The 26,601-nt window shown below is 40.0% G+C and overlaps 2 protein-coding genes across 8 annotated transcripts in view; both read left to right on the top strand.

The window, feature by feature from the left end:
• The window catches only part of CCDC30 (coiled-coil domain containing 30), a 92,365-nt gene extending 84,682 nt beyond the window's left edge, over positions 1-7,683 (top strand). For 4 of the 5 annotated variants that reach the window (XM_036232716.1, XM_036232718.1, XM_036232717.1 and 1 more), the window contains 4 exons: positions 716-877; positions 1,951-2,065; positions 6,284-6,351; positions 6,702-7,683. In XM_036232716.1, the coding sequence (XP_036088609.1) occupies positions 716-877; positions 1,951-2,065; positions 6,284-6,351; positions 6,702-6,900 (544 nt within the window). In that variant the 3' untranslated portion in view covers positions 6,901-7,683. The remainder of the gene's footprint in view (positions 1-715; positions 878-1,950; positions 2,066-6,283; positions 6,352-6,701) is intronic. The other variant, XM_036232719.1, reaches the window with a different exon arrangement.
• Positions 7,684-9,956: 2,273 nt separating this feature from the next.
• Positions 9,957-25,709, top strand: PPIH (peptidylprolyl isomerase H). 3 transcript variants are annotated; one of them, XM_016139984.2, is made up of 10 exons: positions 9,957-10,117; positions 10,458-10,522; positions 10,835-10,858; positions 11,125-11,169; positions 11,428-11,470; positions 14,832-14,924; positions 16,301-16,388; positions 16,881-16,921; positions 17,668-17,757; positions 25,540-25,709. In XM_016139984.2, the coding sequence occupies exons 1-9, from the start codon at positions 10,052-10,054 to the stop codon at positions 17,734-17,736; spliced, it is 534 nt and encodes a 177-aa protein (XP_015995470.1). In that variant the 5' UTR covers positions 9,957-10,051; the 3' UTR covers positions 17,737-17,757; positions 25,540-25,709. The 3 variants fall into 3 exon arrangements, with proteins under 3 accessions (XP_015995470.1, XP_015995471.1, XP_015995473.1); XM_016139985.2 differs by having other exon boundaries at positions 25,564-25,709; XM_016139987.2 differs by lacking the exon at positions 14,832-14,924.
• The last annotated feature ends 892 nt before the right edge of the window (positions 25,710-26,601 follow it).

Consider the following 26,601-nt stretch of genomic DNA (forward strand, 5'->3'; position numbering starts at 1 on the left):
AGAATTGCAAGTGAACTCCAAATAAGGAAGATTCTTCTTCAACAAAAAGATGGTTCAAGAAACTATCCTTTGAGTTTGCAGCCTGTCTTAGAACGCTTGCTCTGCCATCTGCTGTTTTCAGTAGTTCATACAAGTGGCAGGAGTTATGAAATTAAAGAGAAAAAAATTATGGAGAAGGCAGGTTGGCCATCCAAGTAGGCTCTTTCACAGCGGCATTGTCTCCTTGAGGACCTGGCTGTGCTCATTCTGGCCTATCACTTTATGTGTGTTGAAACTTGTTTTTATCCTCTGATACCTGTGGAACCGAGGTAGACCAAGAGAATCAGGATCATACTAATGAGTTAAATTAACAAACCCACAGCATACCAATGTATTCATTTGTAATGAGAAATATACTGAGCAAAAAAAATTACCATATCAGCCAGCCCAAGCATTCTCTCCTCTATAAGAAACTTTAATTACAATCAAAAGTTTTCTCGGAACACAGAATTAGAGCAAAGAGAGTGGGTCGATCTTAACAGATAGTATCACCAATAATATCTATTATGATTAACATTATTTTCGAGCATTTACTATATACTAGGCACTGTTGTAAGCTCTCTTTATATATAATATATAAAGAAATATATATTAAATATATAATTAATTATATAATTAATGCAATTAATATAATTAAAAATATATATATTTTTTTTAATCTTCGCATCAATCCCAGGGAGAAGCTATTACAGCCTTATTTTATGCGTGTGAAGCGAAGGTCCAGATTGGTTAGGGAACTCAGGCAGCCTAGTCAGTGGCAGAGCAGCAGCGAACCTCAGCAGCCTGGCTCCAGACTCCACAGCAGCAGAGACTTGAACTCTCCTTTCCACTGCTTTGGGTACACGCTCCTTCAGGCAGGCCTGGAGAGTCTATTATCGTTTACTATGTGTCAACCCTGTCATATATTCTATGTAATCCATTGCCCTTCTCAAACTGTGTCATTGCTTCTTACATCCCAATACAATTGACTCATTTCCCTTGCCTTAACCTTCAAAATGTCCCCGTCTTGCCCTCCTGAAGACATGCTCTGGTCACTTGGATTAGACTTGGACGTTTTCTTTAAAGTAAGTTTCTTCTACAGGATGTTTCCTCATTTACAGATGAAGAAACTGAGGCTCAGATTTAGTAATTTGACAAGGATCACACAGATAGTAAGCAGCAGAACCAGAACCCAAACATAAATCTCTGACCAAGCCTATCATACTGTCATGTGTCCCATATAAACCATGGCCTTGGAGAGGGGGCCTGGCATAGTGGTTAGGACCTAAGGCTTAGAAGTCTTAAAGATCTGGGTTGGCATCCCAGCTCTATAACTTTCTAGTTCTATCTTCTTACTTTCCCCCTCTCTGAGCTTTAGTTCCATTACCTATAAAATAGGCTTCATAGCAATATTTATTTCATGGAGTTGTTGTGAGGATTAAATGAGCTAATAGTTTGAGGTGTTTACCATGTGGATAGGTTACAGTGCCTAAGTACATGATGAGTACTCAGTTAATGGTTGCTGCTGTTGCTGCTGCAACCACTAAAATATAGGATGACCTGAGAGATCAGAATCAGATGCAGGCTGTATAGCTGTAGTATTTGAAGGGATGCAGAGTCTCTTTTCACAGTCCCATTCCTAAACAGGGTTATATCCTTCCATACGTGTCTCAAGGGCTAGAACAGTGCCTTTCATACTCTTGTGCATAGTATGTCTCTGCTCTCAGTATGTATTTAATGACTATGTACAGGCCAGAAGCTTATTAATTTTTACTTGGTCTTCAAATATCATGGGAATTAATCTGCCAAAGTTAGTTCTAAAACCTGGACAGGGGCTAAGACCCAGAGCTAGTGGGAAGTGGGATGTAGTTCTGAGTTTTTAGTAATGATGAAGAAATTTCTAGTTATGCCTCTGATTTATCCCATTCTTAGAGTATTTCTTCTGGATAAGGAAAATAAGCAATTACAGGAAAACAGTCTCCAGCTCTCACAGCAGGTTGGTGTCTTAAAGCGCATTATAAATAACATCCAGATTCGCAGAGGAGAGGTAAGATACCATGCTTCCTGTCAGAATTTTAATATAAAGTTTAGGTTGCTAAAGTTGCTGTGTTCATGCTTCCCTTCATCACCTTCATATAGCTGTAGGCTGCACTTGGCCTCATGGAGGCTCATTGGCTTGACACCAGGGCAGCAGACCTTGAGTCTGCTCTTGGCCAGCTTTGCTCTTCATTGGGTCACCCTTTATTAAACACTCTCCACTATGTGACCCCAAAGCAATTTGCTTTTCACATCTCTATCTTATCAACTCAGCAGTGAGATCCTGGAGGGCAAGAACTGTATCTCGTATGTCATTGTATCTATAGATACAATTAATGTTTGAGACTGAATGAATGTTACATGTTTTCGTATGTATGCCTTATTCTCAACAACCCTGTTTGCCATGTCTTCTTTCAGCCTCATCTGAGAGATGAGCAAATCTGAGGTTCAAAGAGATAAAGTGAAGTTAGGCTGGTCTAGCAAGAAGTCAAGCCTAAAGAGAACATCTGAGTCAGAGAAAAGCAATTATGCTACAAAAATCCAAGCAGACAAGTAGCGAAGTCCAGAGAAATGTGGTAATAGTATAGGTTCAGACAAGGTCCAGAGTCTAGTTGGTAAGTGAGTGAGCAAAGAGGGACTTTGGCGAGCAGAGTTGTGTTTTAAATCCAGGACAGAGGCTGTTCGCCTTCTTCCCTGGCTTGTACCACATGCTAGATGTTTCTTTCCAGGATACTTCACATAGAAACTGTTTGTTGGGTAGTATTGCTATGAGCATAAGATCTGTATCTTGTTTGCTTTCATAAGGGTGAAAGAAGTTTTGCAGAATTTGTCAAAAGTAGAACTGCTAGATTACATGGCTTAATTTTCAGTAGCTTTTGTCTTCGTTTGAGTTACAACTGTTCTCAGTTGTCTTGTCATTTACTCTTTGACTTATTCATTCAACAAACGTTTATCAATTCCAGGAACAATTTTACATCCTAAGAATATGAAGACAGATCCTGTTTTCACAGGCTCTCAGTCTAGTAGAGAAAGACAGACATACATTTATAAATATAGTATTGTAGGTGCTGAGTTAAAAGTCTTAATAGAATATATACAAGGACCAATCACTTTAAGGTCCACAATATTACAAAGGAATAAACAAAACAAACCAAAAATAAACCCATAGTTACAGAGAACAGAATGGTGGTTACCATAGGGGGAAGGAGGTGGGGTGGAGGACACAGAGGGTAAACAGGGTCAGATCTAGTGTAATAGAAGGAAACAAGACTTCGCATGGTGAGTACACAATCGAGTATATAGACATAGTATTACAATGCTATACACATGAAATTTATATAATTTACTCCAATAAATTTAATTTTTAAAAAAAGACCCACAAAATTATCCTCAGATCACGATAAGAAATGCCATATGGGTCAGGACTATAGTAGATCAAGCTCAATATTCCATGTGTGACAAAGTAGCAACTTACAACATCTTAATACCTATTGGAGTAGACAATTTAAATTTTGTTTTTAAACTTAGAATCTTAAGGATCTTTTAGTTCAATTCCCTTATTTTATACAGGAGGAGATAAAATCCGGAGAGGTTAAATGGTATATCTGAGGTCATACAGCTGCCTCTTCTCCCAAATCTCTTGATTCTTACTGATTATTACATACTGCAAATAGATCAGTATATAGGTCCCTGAGATTAGACATACCCTAGCTTTGTTCCTTCCTTGCAACGCCTCAGGCTAAAATGGTGAGAGTTTGCCATTTGTTGAGTGCTTACTATGTGGTACTGTGCTAAGCATTTTATTTATCCCATTTAATACACAAACAATCTTACATGATAAGTCTATCATTCCTGTTTGCAGAGCTGAAGAGACTGAGATCTAGAGAGGTGAAGTGATGTCATTGTCCAAGTACATAGCTAATAAGTAGAAGAAGAGCAAGGACTAAAACCAAGTCTTTCTGGTCCTTCGTTCTTAGTTGCTACCTATTAATATCCCAAGTCTACTGTTTCTCTTTCATGGGCATTGGAGTAACCAGGGACATAGCCTAATAATAGACATTGCTTCCTGTATTATAACTCTTTCTTCTCTACTGGATTATAGACTTCATGAGAGCAGGAACTCTGTCCATCTTGTATCCCAAGCATTTAGCTCCTGGGTTATGGCAACGACTTGTTAATTCATCTCCTTTCAGTCTTTCCTCCTCTTGTAATCTATCCTGCCCATGCTTCTAAACTAATCTTCATGAACTGGTACTTGATTTCATAGTATTTCATCTCAAAGGTTTTCTGTCTTCTTTTGTCTAAAAGATAAAGTTCGTTCATTCAACAAATATTTATTGAGCATATGTAGCGTGCCAGCCCTCATACTGTTCTCCATATGGCTTAGATATAATAATGAACAAACTATAGAGTCTGTCCTCAAAGAACTCAGGCCCAGTAAGAATGACAGTCACATAACTGGCAACTACCTTACATTGTGAAAAGTTCTATAACAGCAGTAGGCCCAGAATGCTGTGGAAGCAAGAGGAGTGGTATCTAAACCTGTTCAGGGGAGGTTAGGGAAGGCTTCTGGGGTTGTTGGTCTAAATCAGAAGAACTGAAGCCACATAGGAAATTTCCATTTTCCAAATACCTTTCTGACAGCAAACAAACCTGATCAAATGAAACTAATCTATTCACAGTTTTCCCAAAGACTCTAAAGTTTTATCCCTCTGTATCATGTATTTTCCTTACTTGGAAAGATGTATCCCACCTCCACTCTTCTATCTTTCTGGATTTTGTCTTTTATATTCCTACAGTGTTTATAGTCTATAGCCAGAAAATAAAATGTGAGCATTTGACTCAAAATGATGCAATGACTTCACACAGTCTTCAGGATGAAACTCAAATTTTTGACATGGTCTTCATATTCTCTATGACCAGGCCTCTCTGTCTGTCTTACCGATCTTATCCATTATTGGTTTCCCTCTCTGCTCTTGCTCCACACTATTCACATAGCATCACCTTGAGCCTCTTCAAAGATTAAACTGAGGTCCAAATTGAGGGGAACCAAGTACATATAAAATTTGGTCTGTATTAGTCTATGTTTTTCTTAGAGTATCTGGGGTTTATAGTCATAGAACTCAAAACATGTGCTTTTTATTATTTAAAGGGGCGGAAAATGTTTACCAGAATACTAAGTAAAAACTTACCTACTATGAGACAATTCATGTAGAAAAGCAGATATAAAAAGCAGGTAACAGTGAAAGCACTATTATAAAAAGTACGACATTTATAATTACCAAATATTTTATAGGTATTAGGTATTACATCTTTTTTTAGTTTTATTGAGATATAATTGACATATAACATTGTGTAAGTTTAAGGTGTACAACATGATTTGATATATGTATATATTGCAAAATGATTACCACAATAAGATTAGTTAATATTCATCACCTTTGTCATTAAAACTTTTAAGATCTACTCCCTTAGCAACTTTCGAATATACAATATAGTATTGTTAACTATAGTCACCATGCTGTACATTACATCCCCAGAATTTATCTTATAACTAGCAGTTTGAATCTTTTGACCACCTTCACCTAATGGCTCCACTCTACTCCCACCTCTGGCAACCACAAATCTGATTGTTTCTGAGTTTGGCTTTTTAGATTACACATATAAGTAAGATCATGTTATTTGTCTTTTGCTGAGTTATTTCACTTAGCATAATGCCCTCAAGGTCCATCCATGTTGTCACATGTTTCCTTCTTTTTTCATGGCTGAATAATACTCCATTTTGTGTGTGTGTGTGTGTGTGTGTGTGTGTGTAACAATTTCTTTCTCCATTCATCCATCAGTAGATGCTTAGGTTGCTTTCATGTCTTGGCTATTGTAAATAATGTTGCAATGAACGTGGGGTGCAGATTTATCTTCAGGACAGTGATTTTATTTCTTTCAGATAACAAAATTGCTAGCTCATATAGTAGTTCTATTTTTAATTTCCTAAGGCACCTCCCTACTGTTTTACATAGTGTCTGCACTAATTTACATTCCCACCAGCAGTGCACAAGGGTCATCTTTTCTTCAGCATTTATTACCTCTTGTCTTTTAGACAGTAGTCCTTCTAATAGGTGTGAGGTGAGGGGATAACATGTTTAACCAAAAAATATAAAGAATAGTTCTAGAATCACAGTGCCAATGGTTTATCAATAAATCTTTAAATTCATGCTTTCTTTCCTTGTAGGAAACAATAATTCATGGAATCTCTGAATTTGAAATATTGAATAAAATCTTACTCCTCCCAAACTCCAGGTTAGTAACGTTGAGACAATCATCTATATGCCTGAGAGTTATGACCGCCTAACCAGTCCTGAGTTCCTAGTTTGAGAAAGCACAGAAAGTGGGGGTAATTTTCTCTATATTTAGTATTTAAACCTTCCAATTCCTTCTCCCCTTGCCACTGCTTCACCCACACATCTAAAAGAATTCTGACTTAAGGTAGAAGACAACCCATAAACATAAGTTTAAGGTAATTTTTGTTTGGTTGTCTTTGTGTTTGACCATTGTCAAAATGAAATTCTATTTAAGCCTTATCCTTGTAACCCCAAAGTGCTGCCAAGAGACCCTATCCACACAAAGTCCTCATACATGGCCTTTCTTAGTTTTTCAGGAACAGGTTGGGTAGAGTCAGTTGGAAGTCTTCAAGAGACTCAAGAACCTAAGTCAGAAGAAATAGTGGCAAACCCCAAGTCCCTTGAGTCTGTTTCGTGTTCACAGAGTTCCGAAGCTGGATACATAAATGTGACTTCTTTGAAAGAGACATGTTGCAACCAAGAGCAAGACCAAAAGTCAGAACTATGACATCACTGGTGTCTAAGCTAGACTGATCAAAACTGCTAACTTAGAGCTTGGACATGAAGGTGGGACATCATGTGGGAAAACGTTAGAACAGATTCCCCACTGGACATCAACTGGGAGTCTTCAAAATTGCTGATAAATTCATTAAACCAGTTCTAAAAATGGATTTCTCAAGTTTGTTTGATATCCTCAGATGCCTTATATTGATCAATATAGTAACTTAAGTTTAGTGGTTTAATTGAGTTTTTTGTTCAGCAGAACACATGTATGGCTAATTCAGCATTCTTTCCTATTATCATGGATTTTTTTATAAAAGTAAAAACAGTGTAATCACATTAAAGCAAATAATTTAAAAAGAAGAAAAAAACCCTTCCTGTAATGTCACATTTTGAACACTACTATTTTCATTTTGGAGTTGTTCCCCATGGTTCTCATTCCAATTTATATATTTTAATGGTTATTATATTGTATTTTCATAGTCTGATTTTTAATGTACCATAAACCATTTTCCCAATTTAAACTCTTCATAATTATTCTTCCAATAGCCATATGATACTCTATCACATTGATATTTTATAAATTCTCTTGTTACTTGACATCCAAGTTCTACTTTTTCACTAAGACTATGCTGTGGCAAAAGTCGTTGTGAAATTAGCTCTTTTCTTCTCTTAAGTTAATCCAGAAAACAAATTCGCAAGATTGGCATAATTGGGTCAAAGGATATAAATGTTATATAGAGTTTTGGTACATCATTTGTCTCATTGCTTTAAAAAAAAAAAGTTGTGTCAACATACTGCTTCCATGGTCAAACTCTTTAAGCTTCTATTTCTTGATGCATAAAATAGGAATAGTAGTTTCTATCCCATACGGTTTCTTTACCAAATGAAATGAAGTGTGTATTTTACACTGAGTAATTGTTTAAAAAGTGCTAGATACATTCACTTATTTTCACTTGCAGTTTGATGTACTAGTTTTTCTACAACTTCATCAACATTGGATATCGCCAATTTAAAGAATTTATTCTAAAATAGTTAGCATAAAACTGTATTGAAGTGTGATTTCTGCTGTTCCTTTTCCCCTTCCTCTCCTTTTCCCTCATTCTCCTCTTCCTACTTCATCATCAGTTGGAGATAGAGAGGGAGACAAAGGGAAGGGGGAAAGTAACCAGAAATAAAAGAGCCCCGTTAAGTTGAGACATCCTGAATTTTTATGTGCAACCCTTGCCATCTCAGATACTGAACTAGAAAGGATGATCAAAGAGTATAGGAAATAATAGCTATGCTATTAAATGTATGCTCTGATTCCAAACCTTGTCCAAATTCACCTTCTTTCATTCAATTCATTGAATCTATTTACCAAAGTCCTACTATGTGCTATTCAATAGTAGACACTATCATCACACCTGTGAAGACAAACAAGAGTTTCTTTTCATAGAGTTAATATACTTTTAGGTTAGACGGTATATGTGTATGTGACAAGAGGTGAGGTGGGGAGACTGACCATATAATTTTGGATGGTGAGTGGCATGTAGAAAATAAACCAGTGATGTATCTGAAAGTGTGACTGACGGCTCCTTTATATTGGGTGCAATATTCCCATCTGAGTGACATCTGAGCTGAGACCTGAAATAAAATGAACACTTCCCCCTCATTAAGATCTAGAAGAGTATTAAAGACCGTTAACAGTTAGTACTAAGACCCTACAGAGACTACAGTAGTCCCCCTTAACCCGAGGAGGTTACGTTCCAAGACCCCTAGTGGACGGCTGAAACCACAGATTGTACCGAATTCTGTATGTACTATGTTTTACTATACATACATACCTATGATAATTGATAAACTAGGTACAGTAAGAGATTAACAATAGTAATAAAATAGAACAATCTTAACAATCTACTGTAATAAAAGTTATGTGAATGTGGTCTATCTTGTACTGTATTCACGCTTACCGTATGAGATGACACAATGCCTACAAGATGAGATGAAGTTGGGTGAATGACATATGCACTGTGAAATAGTATGAACACCAGCATTGCAATACCCCGGTAGTCAATATAATAAACAAGACACCTACTAAGTGGCTAATAGGTAGGTAGCATATATGGCGTGGATATGCTGAACAAAAGGATGATTCACATCCTAGGCATGAAATTTAAAATTTATAAATTACTCATTTCTGTAATTTTCCATTTACTATTTTTGGGCTGTGGTTGGCAGCAAGTAACTGAAACCAGGAAGGTGAAAATCCGATAAGGGGGGACCACTGTATCCACCTGTGACCTTGAGGAACGGAAAAGTCAGAATATAGTAAGAGGGCAAGTAATACAAAATGAGGCCAGGTAGGTGGCAGCCAGATAATGTAATGTAGGCTTTTGTATGTAAGGAATTGGATTTTATTCTAAATACAGCAAGCCAGGAGTGATTTATAAGATTTATTTTAAAAGCCCTAGCTACTCTGCCAGAAATAATTGTAGTGACAAAAGGGGAAGCTTGTGGCAGAACTGGAACTAAAACTAAAATTCTAGTGTCCTGACTTCAAAGAAGGGCTGAGGGTTTATTAAGCACACCTTATTTGCCAGGCTGTGCTAAGTCCCGGGGAAGAAGAGTTCCTGCCTTTGTGGGGCTCACAGACTAGTGGGCTGGGTTAAGAAATAGCACGCGTGATGGTTTAGATCTTAGCTGCAAGGATTGTCAAGGATCCTGGAGACTACCTAGTCCAAACGCCCTACCTGGAGCAAGAATTATCTGTACTTCGCTTAGTGTAGCCATGTGAATGGGATATCCGTTGACCTTGAGCAAAAAAAGGCGGAGGCATGCCGCCTCTTCCCTATCTCCTCCACCTGCATCCGCGCTCCCAGCACCGCGTCTCCCCACCCACCCCGGCCTACACCCCCGTTCCCAAGCACAGTCAAGCGAGCTAACAGCCGGCGGACATCTCATGGTCAGGACCGATGAAAGTCCTGGTCACGGCAGCATCCCGCAGTGCGAGCGCAGAAACCAGCAAGCCCCAGCGTGGAGCGCAGAGTACTGCTTCCGGGGGCGGGCCCCGGCCTCGGTCGGCTCTTCCTGCGCCTGCGCGGGAGACCAAACCTGCGGAGCTGGGCTTAGGTTCGTCGGAACTAGGCGCTCGCGACTTCTGCTTCCGGGTCGCAGCCATGGCGGTGGCAAATTCAAGCCCTGTCAATCCCGTGGTGTTCTTTGATGTCAGCATTGGCGGCCAGGTGAGGTCCAGGAAGACCCAGCCCTGTGCCGAATAGCAACAGCATGGGGCCAGGCGGACGGAATTCACCTGCCCAGGGATAGCGGGCTCGGGAATCCAGAAAGGGGAATTGGACCAGAACCTATCGACCTGCGGGGTGTGGTGAGGGAAGGAGGATGAGCACCCTTGCCCTTCGTAGTGTCCATCCTAGCGTCTGGACGGAACGAAAGGATAGGTTACAGATGCAGAGGCGGGAGAGATAAAAGCATGGGGGAGGGAAGGGTTAGCCCGTCCAGGTCCCCGCTCGACGAGGCCTTCGTGGTCTTGGACGGGGCCTTCTGACCGTCTCCTGCCGGTTGCAGGAAGTTGGCCGCATGAAGATCGAGCTCTTTGCAGACGTTGTGCCTAAAACGGCCGAGAACTTTAGGTAAGGAGATGCTCTGCCAGATTAACCGAACCAAAAACTGGGCCCCGTTCTGCAGAATTGTCTGCCTATCCCCGTCTGTACCCTCACTGCCTTTGTGATCTGATTCCCCTGTGTATCGCTCTGTCTGAATAGTCCCCATTTTGACTGTTCCCCATGTCAATTTATCTTGTCTGTATGCCTGGGGGTCTGGACTTCTGGCCTCTGGTTGGTGGGCTTGCTGGCAACAGTGGCTGTGCGCGCCCCCACGAAGATTAGAGGAACTCACTGCTGTGATGTCATGGTGGCTGAGTCCTTCGTTCTTTTCCCTTTCAGGCAATTCTGCACTGGAGAGTTCAGGTCAGTGGTTGACTTCTTTGCTTGCTCCTGAGGGGTGACCTGGGGCTGCAGTGAGGGTATTGGGGAACCACCCGCAGGCCTTGAATGATTGCTGGGGACTGTAATAGAAGGTAATACCCCAAGGGTCTGTCTTCACTTCATTTGCCTTCTTTATCTCCCTTGTCCTGACCATCTTTAGGGGTGTGCCTTTGGCTCCCATGTGTGGTAAATTGGAAAGGAGTACGGTTATCTGTCATCATTCCAAGTCTCTTTCTTTTTGGTTATAGAAAAGATGGGGTTCCAATAGGATACAAAGGGAGCACTTTCCACAGGTAAGGCCCATGGCAAACCATCCTGAGGGCTTTTAGAATTACTTCTTTGGGGGATTAATCTCTTTAGGAAAATAAAATCAGGATAATTCTTAGATCTTGGGTAGGAATGTTTTTGTGAACTCAATTGACTTGAAGATTTATTAAAAGCTAGTAATAAACATGGTATTTTGAAATCAATGTTAATCTAAACTATAATGACTAAATCAATATTTTTCTAAACTACAGACTCATCTCAGAATCCTTTGTTTTCTGTTTCAGGGTCATAAAGGATTTCATGATTCAGGGTGGAGATTTTGTTAACGTAAGTACTCTTCCTTTCCTATCAAAGACTTATGGGATTTTATTGTTGTTGTTTTTGTTACTGGTGCTGATACTATTTTTACTACAGGGACCCAGTCTTAAGGATTGAGAACAATAGCCAAGTTTGTTGGGGGTGGAAGTGGGAGGGATGGGGATGGGAATGTCCTTGAGAGTTGCTGGCAACTACTCAGTGTACCACTAGATGACAGACATCAGCACTTTATTGAATCACTAACTTCCAAATCTCAGCCTTTTAGGGCCAAAAACTGAACTTTTCCAGCATGCCTGTAGATGACCCATGACAGACCCAAATTAATTAGCCACATGAAACTTAGCTAGAAATCAAATGCAGTTTGTTTAAACTAAATCATAGTAATCTAGTGAGCTAAATGCTTATGCCCCATTTTCCCTTTCACTTCTAGTATCACAGTGCCTAGAAAGCTGCGTTTTTAATTGGAAGTTGATTAGTGGGCAAGAGAGGTAAATAATTCTGGAGGAATGTTTCCTCTATTCATGGGGAGAGCCCAGTGAAATACTTCCTTCACTACTAAGCATGATTTTCTTGTGACTAGACTGTATATGTCCCCCATATTAAGTCTTCTCCCCTCTCCTGACCTTAGAGGGTGCTGAATAAACCACATTTTTTTCTTAAATCTACTTTTGTTCTTACCCACTTCTGTGCATAGTCTTTCTTATTAGTATCATTTGGGTAGCCACGTTGCTGTTTTCTCAAATCTAGGAGACATTTTCTTCACCTGTATACTTACTTAGTTTGACTCTTATGAGCTTTTTATCTTTCTCTTTCCTATCGAGGTGAGGTAAGGTTACAGAGTGGCAGATCTTAAACCAGATCATGCTTTCAGATGTGTTTTGTTTCATGTGTATGACGTGAAACTGGGAAATTTCACTAAAAAATTCTGGAGTTTTGTTTCCTCTCCGAAGAATGGAAAACTAGGATGTTGTTCCATAGTGTAGAGGTTAGCACGTCTGCTTTACACGCAAAAGGTCCTGGATTCACACCCCAGTGGAGACATGGTCCATGGAAAACTAGGCCTGTGTTTTTCATGCAGTGACAGTTGGTTGGAATCAAGTACCTGCTCCATTCAGGCAGAGTGTGTCTCCTTGCTATTTCACCACAGTCCCCACTACCTGCTTCCCTTATTTATGATACCTGCCCCCATAGGCGTTTGTTTGCTAACCGTAGCCACTATAGATGGTGATAGGGTTTGGGGTGATAGGGTTCATTAGCTGGTATGAAGGGTTGAGAAGCTATTCTCTGCCTTCTTTCTTTTCTTCCCATAAGTTCCTGTATTGTTGTATTGTCTTAGCAGGAACAGAACCAACTTATTACTGGTCATTGCCAGGTACATCTGATCACACTTACTGATAGCCCCAGGGTTAGATAATAATTGGTCAGCCAGAGGTTGAGTATCAGAGAGAAGTAATTGCTCAGGACTACCCTTAGAGAAGAAAAAAAAAGAATAAGCAAGAGGCAGAAGAAGCAGGATTTGAGACCTACTAAAGTTGGACCAAGAATATTTGTTTGTTTAAAAACTTTTTTGTTTGTTTTTTTTTTTCTGATTACAAAAGAAAAGTGCAAAAAAGAAAATAAATCGTCTCAAGGATTCTCTCTTTTCAAAGAATAAGCTCTTGGCATTCTAGTTTACAGCTGCCAGCCTTATCTTTGCATGAGTATGTGTGTCAAATATAATGTTTAACAGACTTAAGATCACATATATGTTTGATTTATTTTTTGTACTTAACAATTGTCTACATTTTATCCTGTCATTATCTTCTTCAAAAAATATATTTTTCTAATAGCTGCCTAATAGTCCATTATGAATGTACAGTGAATTTGTTTGAGCAATCCACTGTTGTTGAAGATTTAAGTTCCTTTCTGTTGTTTGCTCTGAAAATTTGTCATTTTCCCTTCTCTGGCTTCTGGAGAGCAATAGATAGTGTGATTATAGCGAATGATGTGGTAACTGACCTATCCCATAAGTTTATTGGAAAATTAGAAATGAACTTGTTTTCTCTTCCTTTTGTATGTACATATAAATTTATGTTACATAGATACATACATACAGTTGGAGATAGAATAGCTCACATTTGTATAGTGCTATATCAATTGCAAAGTCCTTTCTCAGAGAGATTAATTGGATCTTCATGGCAATGCTGTAAAGAGTAGGTGTTTTTATCCCTACTTAATAGTTGTGGAAACAGGTCAGAGATAGAGTTCCTCAGATCATAAATGGTAAGTCGAACTCAAATCCAAGTCTTTCCACTATACAGAGCTTGGCTTTACTGATAATTTTTAGTCAAATAAAGGTTTGAATTTGACAATTTTCCTTTCCTCCCTCATGTTAATCCCCTTTCTGCCACGAATCCAGTATTATTTTTCTTTATTAACTGGCTTGGAAAGACTGGTCTTTTGGCACCCTCTCAGTGTTACTTTAAATCCCCAGATTCTATTTAAGGAGCTGCAAATATGGTCTTGGTCAAGTCGTTTTATCACCTTGACTGACAATTGCTTACCTGAAAGAAAAATGTGAAAGATGATGTGTATTCCACAGGTTTATTGAAAGAGCAGTGAGAGAATGTGAATAAGGCTAGTTTAAACAGACATTGGGGAATTAGGATTCACAGAACCCAAAGGAGAAACAAAACTAGGAACTGGAAAGCCACATAGAACCAAGGCATACTTTCTCTCTGCTTCTCTAGTGCTCTATACACATGTGTGTTGCATTCTCTTTCTTTTCTCCAGCCCACCTTGCAGAAGATAGTCACTTCTAGCTTCCAGGTTTACAGGATACAAGTTCAGCCTCAGAGAGCATCTATCTTATTCCATGATCGTAGAAAAAGAACTCTATTTGGCCCTGTATGAGTTAGGTGTTCTCCTCTGGACCTATCAAATTTGGCTAGGAGGGTGGTATCTATCATGTTGTAGATAGACTAGACTTCCAAGAGCCCACTCACCCACATAGTTTGAGGGTGAGATGGGGTAGTAGTTACTTGGGTGCCTTTATATGTATGCAGGCATGAGAGTCTGCGGGAACAGCAAGGATTATGTATATGATCACTGAACTATTCTGTACTTTACCTGGGTCTTAACATTGGTTCCTAAAGGCCCATCTGTCACCTGTTTAACCCAATCTGTGAGAAAACTTGGCCAGTTTGTGGTCTGCAGGTGCCTTGGATGGGGCTTTGATTGCAGAGTAGGGTCAAAGAGATGCAGCTCCCAAAGTGACTAACAGAGCGGACTTTAAATAAAGAAGCTAGGCTTTAGGTAAGAGCGTTCTTCTACTGGCCTCTGGGGGGCCCAACACTCGCAAGTAGCCAACACTTCCCTTCTCTCTGCTCAGGGAGATGGTACAGGAGTCGCCAGTATTTACCGGGGGCCATTTGCAGACGAAAATTTTAAACTTAGACACTCAGCTCCAGGCCTGCTTTCCATGGTAAGTTAGGTCCAATCAGGGTTTTGGGTTAGATTTATAGCCATCTGGTTTCTGGGCCCTTCTTGAGGCTCAATGTTGTCTCTTAGGATGGAAGAAAATGTTTTTGTTTTTGTTTTTGACTCAGCCCAGGATCCAACTATACTATACCCATCTTCTTCCTCAGTCTGATTTTGTTGGGCTGGGCCCACTAGCAGCCTGGGGAACCAAAATTGAACTCTGGTGTGTGTTTTCCTCCCTTTGTTCAAGCCCGGACATGGGACTGGGCTCAAAATGCAGCCAGTTGTACTTTCAAGACCCACTGTTCACTCGCTCATTGCTCCACTCACCAGAACTCTCAGCATTCATTCACTCACATTGCTTACTAGTTGGTCACCCCCTTTTGCGCACTCACCACTCCTTGCTCACCACTTCTACTCCTTTGTCTTGGCACCTCCTCCCCATTTATAACCCCCCCACACACATCTCACTCTTTCACAGGCCCCTGCCTACGTGACCTAAACCTCCTCCTCTACCCCACCCTTGCTCACTATCCTTTATGCTCACTGCCCCTTCACTTCCCCTTATACACCCCACACTCTTCATTTTCCCTTACCCCGCCCAACTTGCTTCTCTCGCCTTCTCCTTCCCTTCGTCATCCATTTCCCTCTGTGTCTCTGGAGCTGTAAAAACATGTTGTATGACTATTTCCAATTGCTTGCTTGCTAATAAATGTTTAGACATTGAGCAGCAAAGTAGATAGACTAGGCAGGCAGGCAGGCAGATAGACAGACCGACAGACAGACAGAAAAGAAAGAAAGAGAGAGAGAGAGAGAGAGTTAAAGAGAAAGAGAAAAAGAGAGAGAAAGAAAGAAGTGAATTGGACTCCTGGGAGGCCTATCCCTCATTCCAAACCATAGGCCTATTCTGACTGGCCCAGGCAATCGCCATAGCACTAGCTACTTGCACCTTCTTAAATTTTTTAAATTACCATTGTTATGATATAGTACATTCAGACAAAACAGGTTATGGCATAGGCAACTGACCTTTTCTTATCTAGTAGCTAACTTGTAACTATAATTTAGTTAGAACTAGTATTGAACTAAATGCATCAAATTGGGTCCCATAAACAATTGTCATACAACATGTTTTTATAAAAATTTACCCTGTAGAAGAAATGTACATTTATTCAAGGATTAGTTCCTTGAGAGCAGAAATTGTGTGTCCTGCTCATTTCTGTATTTTGGGGTCCTAGCTCAAGCCCTGGCTCGTAAAAAGGCTCAGTAAGGTTTGCTGAAAGAAAGTGTGGAGGAATCAGAACTATAGACTCTCTTGGGAATCTTTCCCTTCAGCTAGCATGGCCAGGAAAACTCATTGCAAGTATATTTGATTTCCATCAGGCAAACAGTGGTCCCAGTACAAATGGCTGCCAGTTCTTCATCACCTGCTCTAAGTGCGATTGGCTGGATGGGAAGCACGTAGTGTTTGGTGAGTCCTACTCCCGTCCCGTGGTCAGGCCCCATTCACCCAGAGTGGGACTTCCAAAGGAGCTAGTCCCCATATTCTCATACCAAGAGTGCTCGTCTGGTTTGACTGCTCTGGATAGTAGTAGGGAAGGTGGAAGTGGTGGAATGTGGAGAGGATGTGTGGAAGGACAAAGGGGCCAGCTGATAAAATGAGTAACCACTTGGGCAATACATATGTCTGGGGGACAAACCCAGATGGTGGTACAGAGGTAATGCCACACGGAGGCAGCATGGTGCAATGGGGCTTCGCAGACACTCAGACCTAGGTTTGAGTCTTAACTACTGTTTCCTACCTGTGACCTTGGGCAGGTCATTTTCATTTCACCTCCACCAAATCTTCATTTCTTAAAGTTGGTATGAGGAACAAATGAGATAATGGTGAGAATGGACATTGTAATCTGGAAAATGCTATGCAAGTAAGAATACTAAAGTTCAGCTCATACTCTTCCTACAGGAAAAATCATTGATGGACTTCTAGTGATGAGAAAGATTGAGGTAAGTCTTGTTTTGATTTCCTCTTTCCTCAGCCATTCTGGTCTGGTACTACCTGACTAGTGTCAACAGAGAACCCTAACTCTAACCCTAGAGGGCTCTAGTTTATTAAATGGCCTTCCTAAAGAAAATGAAGGTGAGACCACAGGCCTTCCGAGTTTTCCTGGCCTGTAGTTAGCCTCTCTGTAGCACATACTGAGCTTTGGCCTTTGGTGGCCCCTTCACCTACTTGATAAAATCCTACTCAGCATTGCATTCAAGATCCTGCCTACTTCTCCATGGCTTCTTCTGCCACTGTCTCCTCCATGTTCCATTCACATCAGGCTACTGGCTTTTCTCTAAATGTGCCATACATGTCCCTGCCTCTTGCCGCTTCTTGCTCCTGAGCCTTTGTTCATGTTGTTTCCTGTACCTGGAATGCTCTTCTCCTTTCTTTTCCTTTTGGTGAGATCCCATTCATTCTTCTAGGCCCAGCTCAAATAATCCCCTGTTCTGTGAATCTTTCCCTGACCTCTTTAAACAAAGTTTAGTTGCTTCCTCTGCCCTGTATTTACTTTCTTATGACATATTGTTACATAGCATAGGTTTGATATTTTCTAAATGTACACTTTATTTTTTATCTGTGTTATATACTTGACCTCTCTCCTATGGCCCTTAGCACAGGGATTGGCAGACGTCAGTAAATGGTGTGTTTGTCTGTGTGTCTGTGTGTCTGAGCGGGTTAATCTTTCCTGTGCTTTCTCTTCTAGAATGTTCCCACAGGCCCCAACAATAAGCCCAAGCTGCCTGTGGTAATCTCACAGTGTGGGGAGATGTAGACCCAAACAAGACTGAATCAGGTAAGTGTGTCTTTCTCTTCCTGGTTAGGAGTCACCCCAGAGAAGGTAGCATGATCTAGGGGAGAGACCCTTAGCCTTGAAGACATGAGGCTGAGCTCATTTCCTCTCCATGTGACCTTGCAGAAGTCACTTCCCTTCTCTGAGTCTGTTTCCTCATCTGTCAAATGGAGATAATACCTATCTCCTAGGATCATTGTAAGGATCAAAGAGAAAAGGTTGTTAGGGCATTTTACTTTTTTACCACTTTGTAGTTTACAAAGTGTCAACCTGAAAACCATCAGGCAGTTTCTGACAACTTTCTCAGACTAGAGTTTCATTCAGTAGTCCTACTAGAAAGACCTGGCTCCAGCTCTGGAAAGACTCCCTGCTGGGACCATCCTGGGCAGCCAGGAGACACATCTTTTATGCTTCTCATCAGAACTGGGCATGCAATTCCAGGCCCTGAGTTTGTATTTGCCAGCCTCATAGGTGAACATGACACATTTCTCAGCCTCACCTTATCACTGCTGCTCTGTCTCGGACATCGTGCTAGGCATGCAGAGTAGGGCAAAGAATCAATTGATGCCTCTGCCTTTCAGGAGCTTATGGGGAATAAGACACATTCACAGAGGTGGTCCCTAGTAATATGAGTGATATTGCCAAGTGTCATAAGAATTCAAGGGGAAAATCAATCACTTCCAGCTAGAGTGGTGGTGTCTTCCTTCCTTTCTTTACTTTCTATCCTTCTTTTTCTTCCTTTCTTCCTTCATTCCTTCCTTTTCTTTTCTCTCTCTCTCTCCCCATTCCTTCCCTCCCTTTCTTCTCTTTCTTTCTCTCCCACCTCTCCTCTCCCTCTTTCTTTCTTATTTTGAAACCTGCAGGAAGTTGTAAGAATAGTGCATTGAATACCTTTCACCTAGATTCACTAATAATTAACATTCTTGTTTTATCATTTTTTCCTTTCCCTCTTCCATCCCCTCAAATTCTCATTCCCTCTTCTCCTGTCCCCTGCTTTCCTTCCTAACTTCCTAACTTCCTGCTTTCTTTCCTTACTTTCCCTTCCTTTATTTCTTTTCCATTTTAAAGTTGAAGACTCCTTGACACTTTACCCATAAATACTTGAGCAAGGAACTTCTAAAAACAAGAACATCCTACATAACCACAATAATATCTAATATGCATGTTCAGACTCCCCAGTTGTCCACAAAGTAACTTTCATAGCTGTAAAAAAGAGCGATCCACCCTACACTTGAAACATATGTAATTTTATTAACTAACAGTCGCCCCAATAAATTTAATTAAAAGCGATCCAATCAAGTTTCATATATATTCCATTCAGTTGGTTATTTTTAATCATGAAAGTAACAATCTCATAAAAATTTTCACACAAAACAGTTAAAGTGAAAGTCCTCCCATTGACAATACCCCAGCCCCAATCTCACTACCCTTCCCAGAGGTAACTTCTTTATCAGTTTAATGTATATCTATCAGGACCTTTTCTTTGCCTATCTAATTTTGGGAAGTTTTGTTTTTCCTAAGCGGCATCAAACTATATTGTTCATCATTGTTTTTCCATTTGGCATTATGTCTTAAAGACTTTTCCTCCTCCATTCAAGTAAAATTACTTCATATTTAAAAAAAAAAGAAGAGATTGACATATTCTATAAGACATTTGTAGCATATAGTTTATTTTACCTTTTTCTTAATGATTTGACTAGTTATACATCTTGAGTCTTAGTTCTTTATTTTATATGTTGTGACTACTTTCTCAAGAATATATTTTAAGAAAAAATTGACAGTGTATTGCTTATCTTAACTTTGGTTATATTCTTTGTTAAATAGAAGTTTTGAATTTTGATGAGGTCAAAATGATAAGTCTTTCTCTTATGGCTTTTATGTTTTATTTAAGAAGGTACTTACTACCTCAGATCCTAATGTCTTTTTTTTTCCCTAGTATTTCTTTAGTTTTATTTGCATACCTACAAAATTATCTAGAATTTATTTTTTTGAATTCTTCCCTTTTCTCCAAATGGAGATCTAGTCAAATGCCAGACCATTTTAATGACTGTATATATCTCTATCTGTGACTTACTTTGTGTTCACAGCATCTGGCACTTATAGACATTCAGTAAAAATTTATTACATGAGTTAATAGAGAGAGAGAATGTCAGGCATTTTAGGCAGGGAACTGGTACGAGCAAATGCTGAGGCAGGAATGCACAAGTGTGTTCTGGAAGCTGCACATGGACCTCTCTCTTGTCCAGCCAGATGGTCCCTTCTCAGGCCCAGCTGACCCCCTGAGCTTTCCTTTCTGTCATTACTGGGGGCCTCTAGGGCTCAACCTGCATTCTCCCTTCAATAGCTGCTGGCCATTACCTCCCTCTCCCCCCTCATTTCTTTGCTGTAACTAAAGTCGAGCTCATAGATCCTTTTCCTTCTAAAGGCTGACCACTGATCACTACCAGAGGATAGGAGATAACAGAAAGAATAAAGATTAGAAAGTCTTTATGTCTGGGGTCTCTTTTCTATATTTTTCTGAGCCTCTTACATAAAGTTACTGGAAATCCCTAATAGGAGGGGGTTTCATTTCTGAGGGTAGCGATCATCAACCCTCCCCTCCTCACCTACTGTTAGCAGAGATTACATAAATCTTTGCTGCCATGAAAGCCCTTCTTCTCAACCTGCAGCCCAAGCAGAACAAATTCCATGGGGGCCATTTGATATTTCAGAGGCTCTCTAGACCAAAATTGTTCAATAGATATTCCTTCCTGTGACAGTGAAAATGTTTTATATCTGTGCTGTTATGGTAGCTTCCAGCCATACGTGACAATTGAGCACTTGAAATGTGGTCAATGTAACTGAGGGACTGAATTTTTAATTTTAATTAAATTTAAAGAGCCACGTGTGGTATCACCAATTCAGTTCCCTAATCCTGACCTGCTCAGAATTGAATCTTTCATAGCTAATACTTAGGAATAATATAATAAAGCAGTTATCATTTATTGAATACTTCTCATGTTCAAATATTGAGCTAAGAATTTTACTTGAATTATCTCATTTAACTTTACCAAAAATCCCTATCATAGATTTTTAAGGTGTCAGGGAATCTAGATGTTAGTCTGACCTAAAGGGGTTCCACAGATGGGTGCCCCACTTTGGGTTTCTAAGTAATGTGTTTTGGGAGAAAGTAAGGAAAAGAGATGAATCAAGATAGCAAGATATCATTTCATCATTCTTCTCTCCAGCTATAAAGTTACAAGCATCTCTAACTTCTTCCTATAGAAGTGTTTCAGATCTCTCAGGTTACTTGGGGCAGAATAATGGTTGACGGCCAGTATAAATGATGTTTTCAAACCCTACTAGGCAGTATTTCTCAAACTTTAATGCACATATGAATCACCAGGAAAGCTTGTTAAAATGTTGGTTCTGATTCTGTGGCTCTGGATGGGGTCTGAGATTTTGCATTTCTAACCAGCTCTCAGGTAATGCTCATGCTGACTTTGAGTGGCAAGGTTACGTGGGAATAACAAAGTCTGCCTTTTAATTGAGAACCCACCGTATTCCAACCAGAAAAGACCCAGAGGAAATAATCTCTTGGTGGCACTGGTCCAGCAGGAATCTAGTGCATTCAAATCAAGATATCACCTAATCATGCATTTGAGGCCTTGTGCCCAGGCACTGGAAATATAAAAATGTAGGAAAGAGGCAGAAGATAGGTTAGGTCACTTGATCAACTGTACCTCACTATGAAGCACTTCCTTTCAGAACTCTTTTATGTTTTGCCTTAGGTCCTGACTTTGGTTTTAGAGAAAACAAAGTTTTTTGTATAACTCTACATGTAGAAACCTTGGTTTTATCTGAGTGGGTCCTATGAAAGCTTTTTATGATAAATTTGGTTAGGTATACATAAGTCAGTCCTGGCCCTCAGGAATATGCCATAGTCTGAACTGGGCTCTTTGCTACTTACAACCTGAGGGGGCCTGGTAGAATCTGTTTTGAAAGCCTGAGAGTCTCTTGGAAAAGGGAGTGACTGTGAGCTCTGGCAGCCCTGCTAGTCTGAATTGATGCTCACCTCCCTGTGATCCCCAAACCTGGTATTCGTGGCAAGCAGTAGTTTAGTCCATTGTTTCCCAAATTTTCCTAAAGAAAAGAATCATTTTGGATCATTTGTTAAACCTACTAATTCCCAGATCCCTCCCCTCAAGAGTCTGATTGAGTTAGAGGTGGGACCCACGATGCTATGTTTGTAACAGGCATCTCAGATGCTTTTTATCAGAGAAATGTGGTTTATACTACCTTCAGTAGTGCTGGGATGGATATCTTTCATTTTACTATTTGAATCTTTTGAAAAAAATTTGTAATGCACACAACATAATTTTGCAGTTATTATAGCTTATAATGAGCCATTATTGATGTTCAAATAGTGATTACATTAAAAGTTAATTGTACCTTTGGATATGGTAACAGTTGTGAAAGTACTATTGGAATGACTGAGGTTTAGGAAACACTATAACCCATTCTGAGATTACCTGCAGATGTAGATGTGATACATTCCTATGGAGGAAAATTATGAAAGACATGTCTGTGGCACATGGGCTGCTCCTTCATTCCACAACTCAGCAGTAATTAAGTTAGGTCCCATGCTAGGTGATCACTTCCTAAAGTATATAAATGTCTAATCACTAAGCTGTACACCTGAAACTAATATAATAATGTATGTCAACTATAATTGAAAAATAATTTGCTCTGTATTATACCATGCTCTATATGAGGCTACATATTTGAAAAGCCCAGTTCTTGCCTTCAAGGAACTCACAGTTTCTTGGGAAACTGATAATTACAGTACAATAAAGCACTGGACTAGACATTTTAGGACAAAATAAGGAGAGTGCGAATGCCTGTGTCTGCCTGGTTTGGTTTGGGAAGACTGCAAAGAGATGATGCTTCAGCTAAACATGACAGAATAGAACTTGTCAGGTGGCTAAAACTGGGGAGGGCATTCCAGGGAAAGGGAACAGCATGAGCAAAGCACAAAAGCAGGAAACAGCAGGAAGTGTAAGGGAAACTGCAAATAATTCAATATAGCCAAAGCAGGAAGGTATGAAAAGCAAACAGTAAGAGGTGAGGCCGGTGGAGGCCAGGGCCAGTTGTGAGAACCAGTGCAGACTGAGGAGTTCATATGTGTTCCTGAGGGTGGAGAAGGGCTACAGGCAGTATGTACATTCTTTTTTTCTCCATGAGGTGAGAGGCCAATGTGCTCCTGAAATTCTCAAAAGGGGGCCTGACCCTCAAAAAAGAACCAAGCCAGGAGGAGCCACTGATGGATTTTGAGCAGGAGAACAGCGTGCTTGAATTTTCTTGTTTAGAAGTTGATTCTGGCAGCAATGTGGAGGATGGGGTGGAGGCCCATGAGGTGTCCACTGCAGCAGTCCAGGCAAGAGAAAAGAAGTTCCACGTGAAAATATGGGTCTCAAGAGCACTAGAGATTTGGCAGCAAATATTTGCATGCCTGCTGGGTGTGTGACACTGTTTGTTCCCTGCCCTGAAAGTCAGAAGCCCTGCCAGCTAAAAAGGGAGGGGAGAGGAGAATGTCTGGCTCCATTCCAGTACAATCCAGTACAGTCACAGGCTGCTTAACAACAGGGAACAACAGGGATACATTCTAAGAAATGCGTCATTAGGCGATTTTGTTGTTTGCAAACAAACATTAGAGAGTGTACTCACACAAACCTAGCTGGTATAGCCTACTACACACCTAGGCTATATGGTATAGCCTATTGTGCTAGGCTACAAACCCGTACAGGGTATTACTGTACTGAATATTGTAGGCAATTGTAACGCAATGATAAGTATATTTGTGTATCTAAACATATCTAACCATAGAAAAGGTACAGTAAAAATATAGTATAAAAGATTTTAAAATAGTACATTTATATAGGGCAATTTTCATGAATAGAGCTTGCAGGACTGGAAGTTGCTCTGGGTGAGTCAGCGAGTGGTGAGTACTATATACTACTATAGACTTTATAAACTGAATATTTAGGCTACACTGAATTTATAGAAACACAAGATTAAATCAAGCACAAGAGTAACTGATGCAATCAGGAGCTGTGGTAAGCACGAGATGCTGGTGTAACAGCATACTGTTTTATAGCAAACTTCTAAGTAGAAAGAGTATACTCTAAAATACTGATAGAAAGTATAGTATAGTAAATACATAAACCAGTAAGTCATTTATTATAATCAATGTACATAATTTTGTTGCTTTTCCTTTCTGTGACTGTCAGTGTGGTATGTTTGTTCATACCAGCATCATTACAGACACATGAGTTTTACACTACGATGTTACAATGGCTACAACGTCACTAGGTGATAGGAATTTTTCAGCTTCATTATAATCTTACGGGATCACCGGTGTATATGCTGTCCTTTGCTGACCAAAACATTGCCATGTAGCATATGACTATACAAAGGCATAACTCCCTGTGTCATAACTAGGTCTTTCACACGTTGAGGTACATCTTGTCAATGGAATACTATATAGCTTTAAAAAGAGAGGTAGATTGGTATATGTTGGCAAGGTTTCTAAGGTACATTAAGTGACAAAGCCAAGATGTAGTATATTATATAGACATAATACTACTTATTTTGAGTAACTTTCAGAAATTTCTGTAGTGATATATAGCCGAGTATTAATAGTTACTTCTGCAGAGTAGATAGCAAAGAGACTTTCTTTTCAGTTTATATTGTCCTGTATATGCCTGAATTTTCTACATTGAGCATGTTTCTTATAAAAATACAGTATATGTACAGTTTTAACTAGTCCCTCCCAACCCTTCTCAGGAGCATGTGGCTAACATCAGTTTGAATCATTCCCTGGTTCCTCCATCTCCTCCTTCCTGGCCTAGGCAGAGTCCGTGGTCCCCTCCTGGGTGCTCCTAGTACTTGGTTCATGTTGCTATTAATAACATTTAACACAATGGATCACAAAAGTGTTGGTCTGGTTTTCTCTAGACTGAGAACTCCTTGAGGCAAGGACCATGTTGACTAATACGGTGACCTGTCCGTGATAGAGCTTAAGTACCGGAGCACCATGCAACTTATAAAGTGCTTTTATACATTTTTGTACATTCTGTTTTAGGGCCCGAAGTTAAACTTCTGTTTGAGCCTGCAGTATGACACCAAGACTCCCTGTCCTCTGGAGGAGGAGGGGTGTGGACATGTTTGTGGGAAGAGAGACAGTAGTATCTGAGTGTCCTCACCATGTTCTTTAAGTGCAGCTAACTCCAAGGCCATAAACAGAGGGTGTGGAATTTCCTTTCTTTATAACCTTGGAACCACAACCTGCAAGGAAGAAGGATTGCTCTTTGTTCTAGAGCTCCACAGAGTGCCACAAGGTCTGGCAAAAAAAATTAAAAAAAAAAATTAAAAAAAACACACACACAGGCTTTGCAGCCAGTACACCAGGAAGCCCCATCACTGTCAAGCCATTAAACTTCTTGGTATCCTAGTTTTCTCTTTGCTTAATTTTATAATGTATATTGCATGGAGTTGTAATGGGTAAATAATGAGATAGTATGTATGCTTGGCCATAAATGTTAGTTTCTATCTTTTTGGTTCTTGTGTAATATACTTTTCAGCTTCACTCTGGAGAACCAAAGGTCTAGCCTATGACAAGAATCAGATTGGTTTTACTCTTTTGGTTAAAGAGGATTAGGAGTGTAGAGGAGGTGGGAACTTTATCTCTTATGGAATGTCTCCTTCCAGTTCCTCTGAGCTGCATATCTTTTCCATCCCTCACAGACCTCCATGTCTCTGCCATTGTAGGCCTTCCCTTGCTCTGGGTGATGCTCTTGAGTAAGATCTGGATTGGCCCGTTTGCTTCCTTGCCTGCTGTTGCCCTGTTTGATCAAGAGAACTTGGAAGTATCACACATGAGCTTTTCAACTGTAAATAAAGTTTTTTGTTTTGTATGTGTGTTATTTTTAAATGGTTGTAATGATAGCCCCATCTCCTCATGATTTAGCTTCAGCTAGGACTCACTCTCCTAACTGCGAGGCCAGTCCACACTGTGGAGCCAAGCCCTTGCTATGTGTAGTTGCTCAGATTTGCAAGCAGTATTGGAGTCCCTTCTTAGGTTCAAGCTGATTGAACAAAGAAGGCAAAGTCCCAGGGCCTTATACCGTGACATATTCCAAGGATGCTTCCAGTAGTTTTGTAGTTTCCAGTAGTTTATGGTTTGTTCTGAAGCCTGTAGGGAAAAGGGTTCCTAACTTGGGATGTTTTTGGATGGGAGACCATTTGGCAGAAAACTAGGGTACCATATAGTCACAATGAAACGTGAATAGTTTGGTCAAAAATCTTTGTTTGCATCTGAGGTCATTTTTTTAAACAGCTGAGGTCTTGAGAAGTTCACTGTCCCTTTCAGATCCCCAGTTTCTTCATCTATAAAATGGGGATAATAATACCTATCTACTTCATAGCATTGTTGAAAGGGTCAAATAAGAGGATGGATATGAAGGTAACTTGTAAACAGTAACATGCCTTGAAAAAATGTTGGTTTTGAAAGGAAATAACTCAACATAAAAAGATTCCACTGAGTATAAATGTTCAAGAGGTAAAGAGACTTCCCTGGTGTTCCTGTCATAAGGTAATTTCTATGTTCTCCCATTTCTACTTTCTCCTGGGCAATGGACAAGATGACCTAAAACTAACTGGCAGTAGGCTATTGCAGCAGCAGAGGTAACAGAGTTGAATTCTGTGACAGAATAGAACCTGGTTAAAAGTGCCATTTCAGCGTTTGGGGAACAAGAGGGACGGTGAGCTATACAGGGAACATATAGTATATTTACAACTCTATAGCTA

The sequence above is a fragment of the Rousettus aegyptiacus genome, unplaced genomic scaffold (assembly GCF_014176215.1).
Source record: "Rousettus aegyptiacus isolate mRouAeg1 unplaced genomic scaffold, mRouAeg1.p scaffold_m13_p_1, whole genome shotgun sequence".
Classification (NCBI taxonomy): domain Eukaryota; kingdom Metazoa; phylum Chordata; class Mammalia; order Chiroptera; family Pteropodidae; genus Rousettus; species Rousettus aegyptiacus.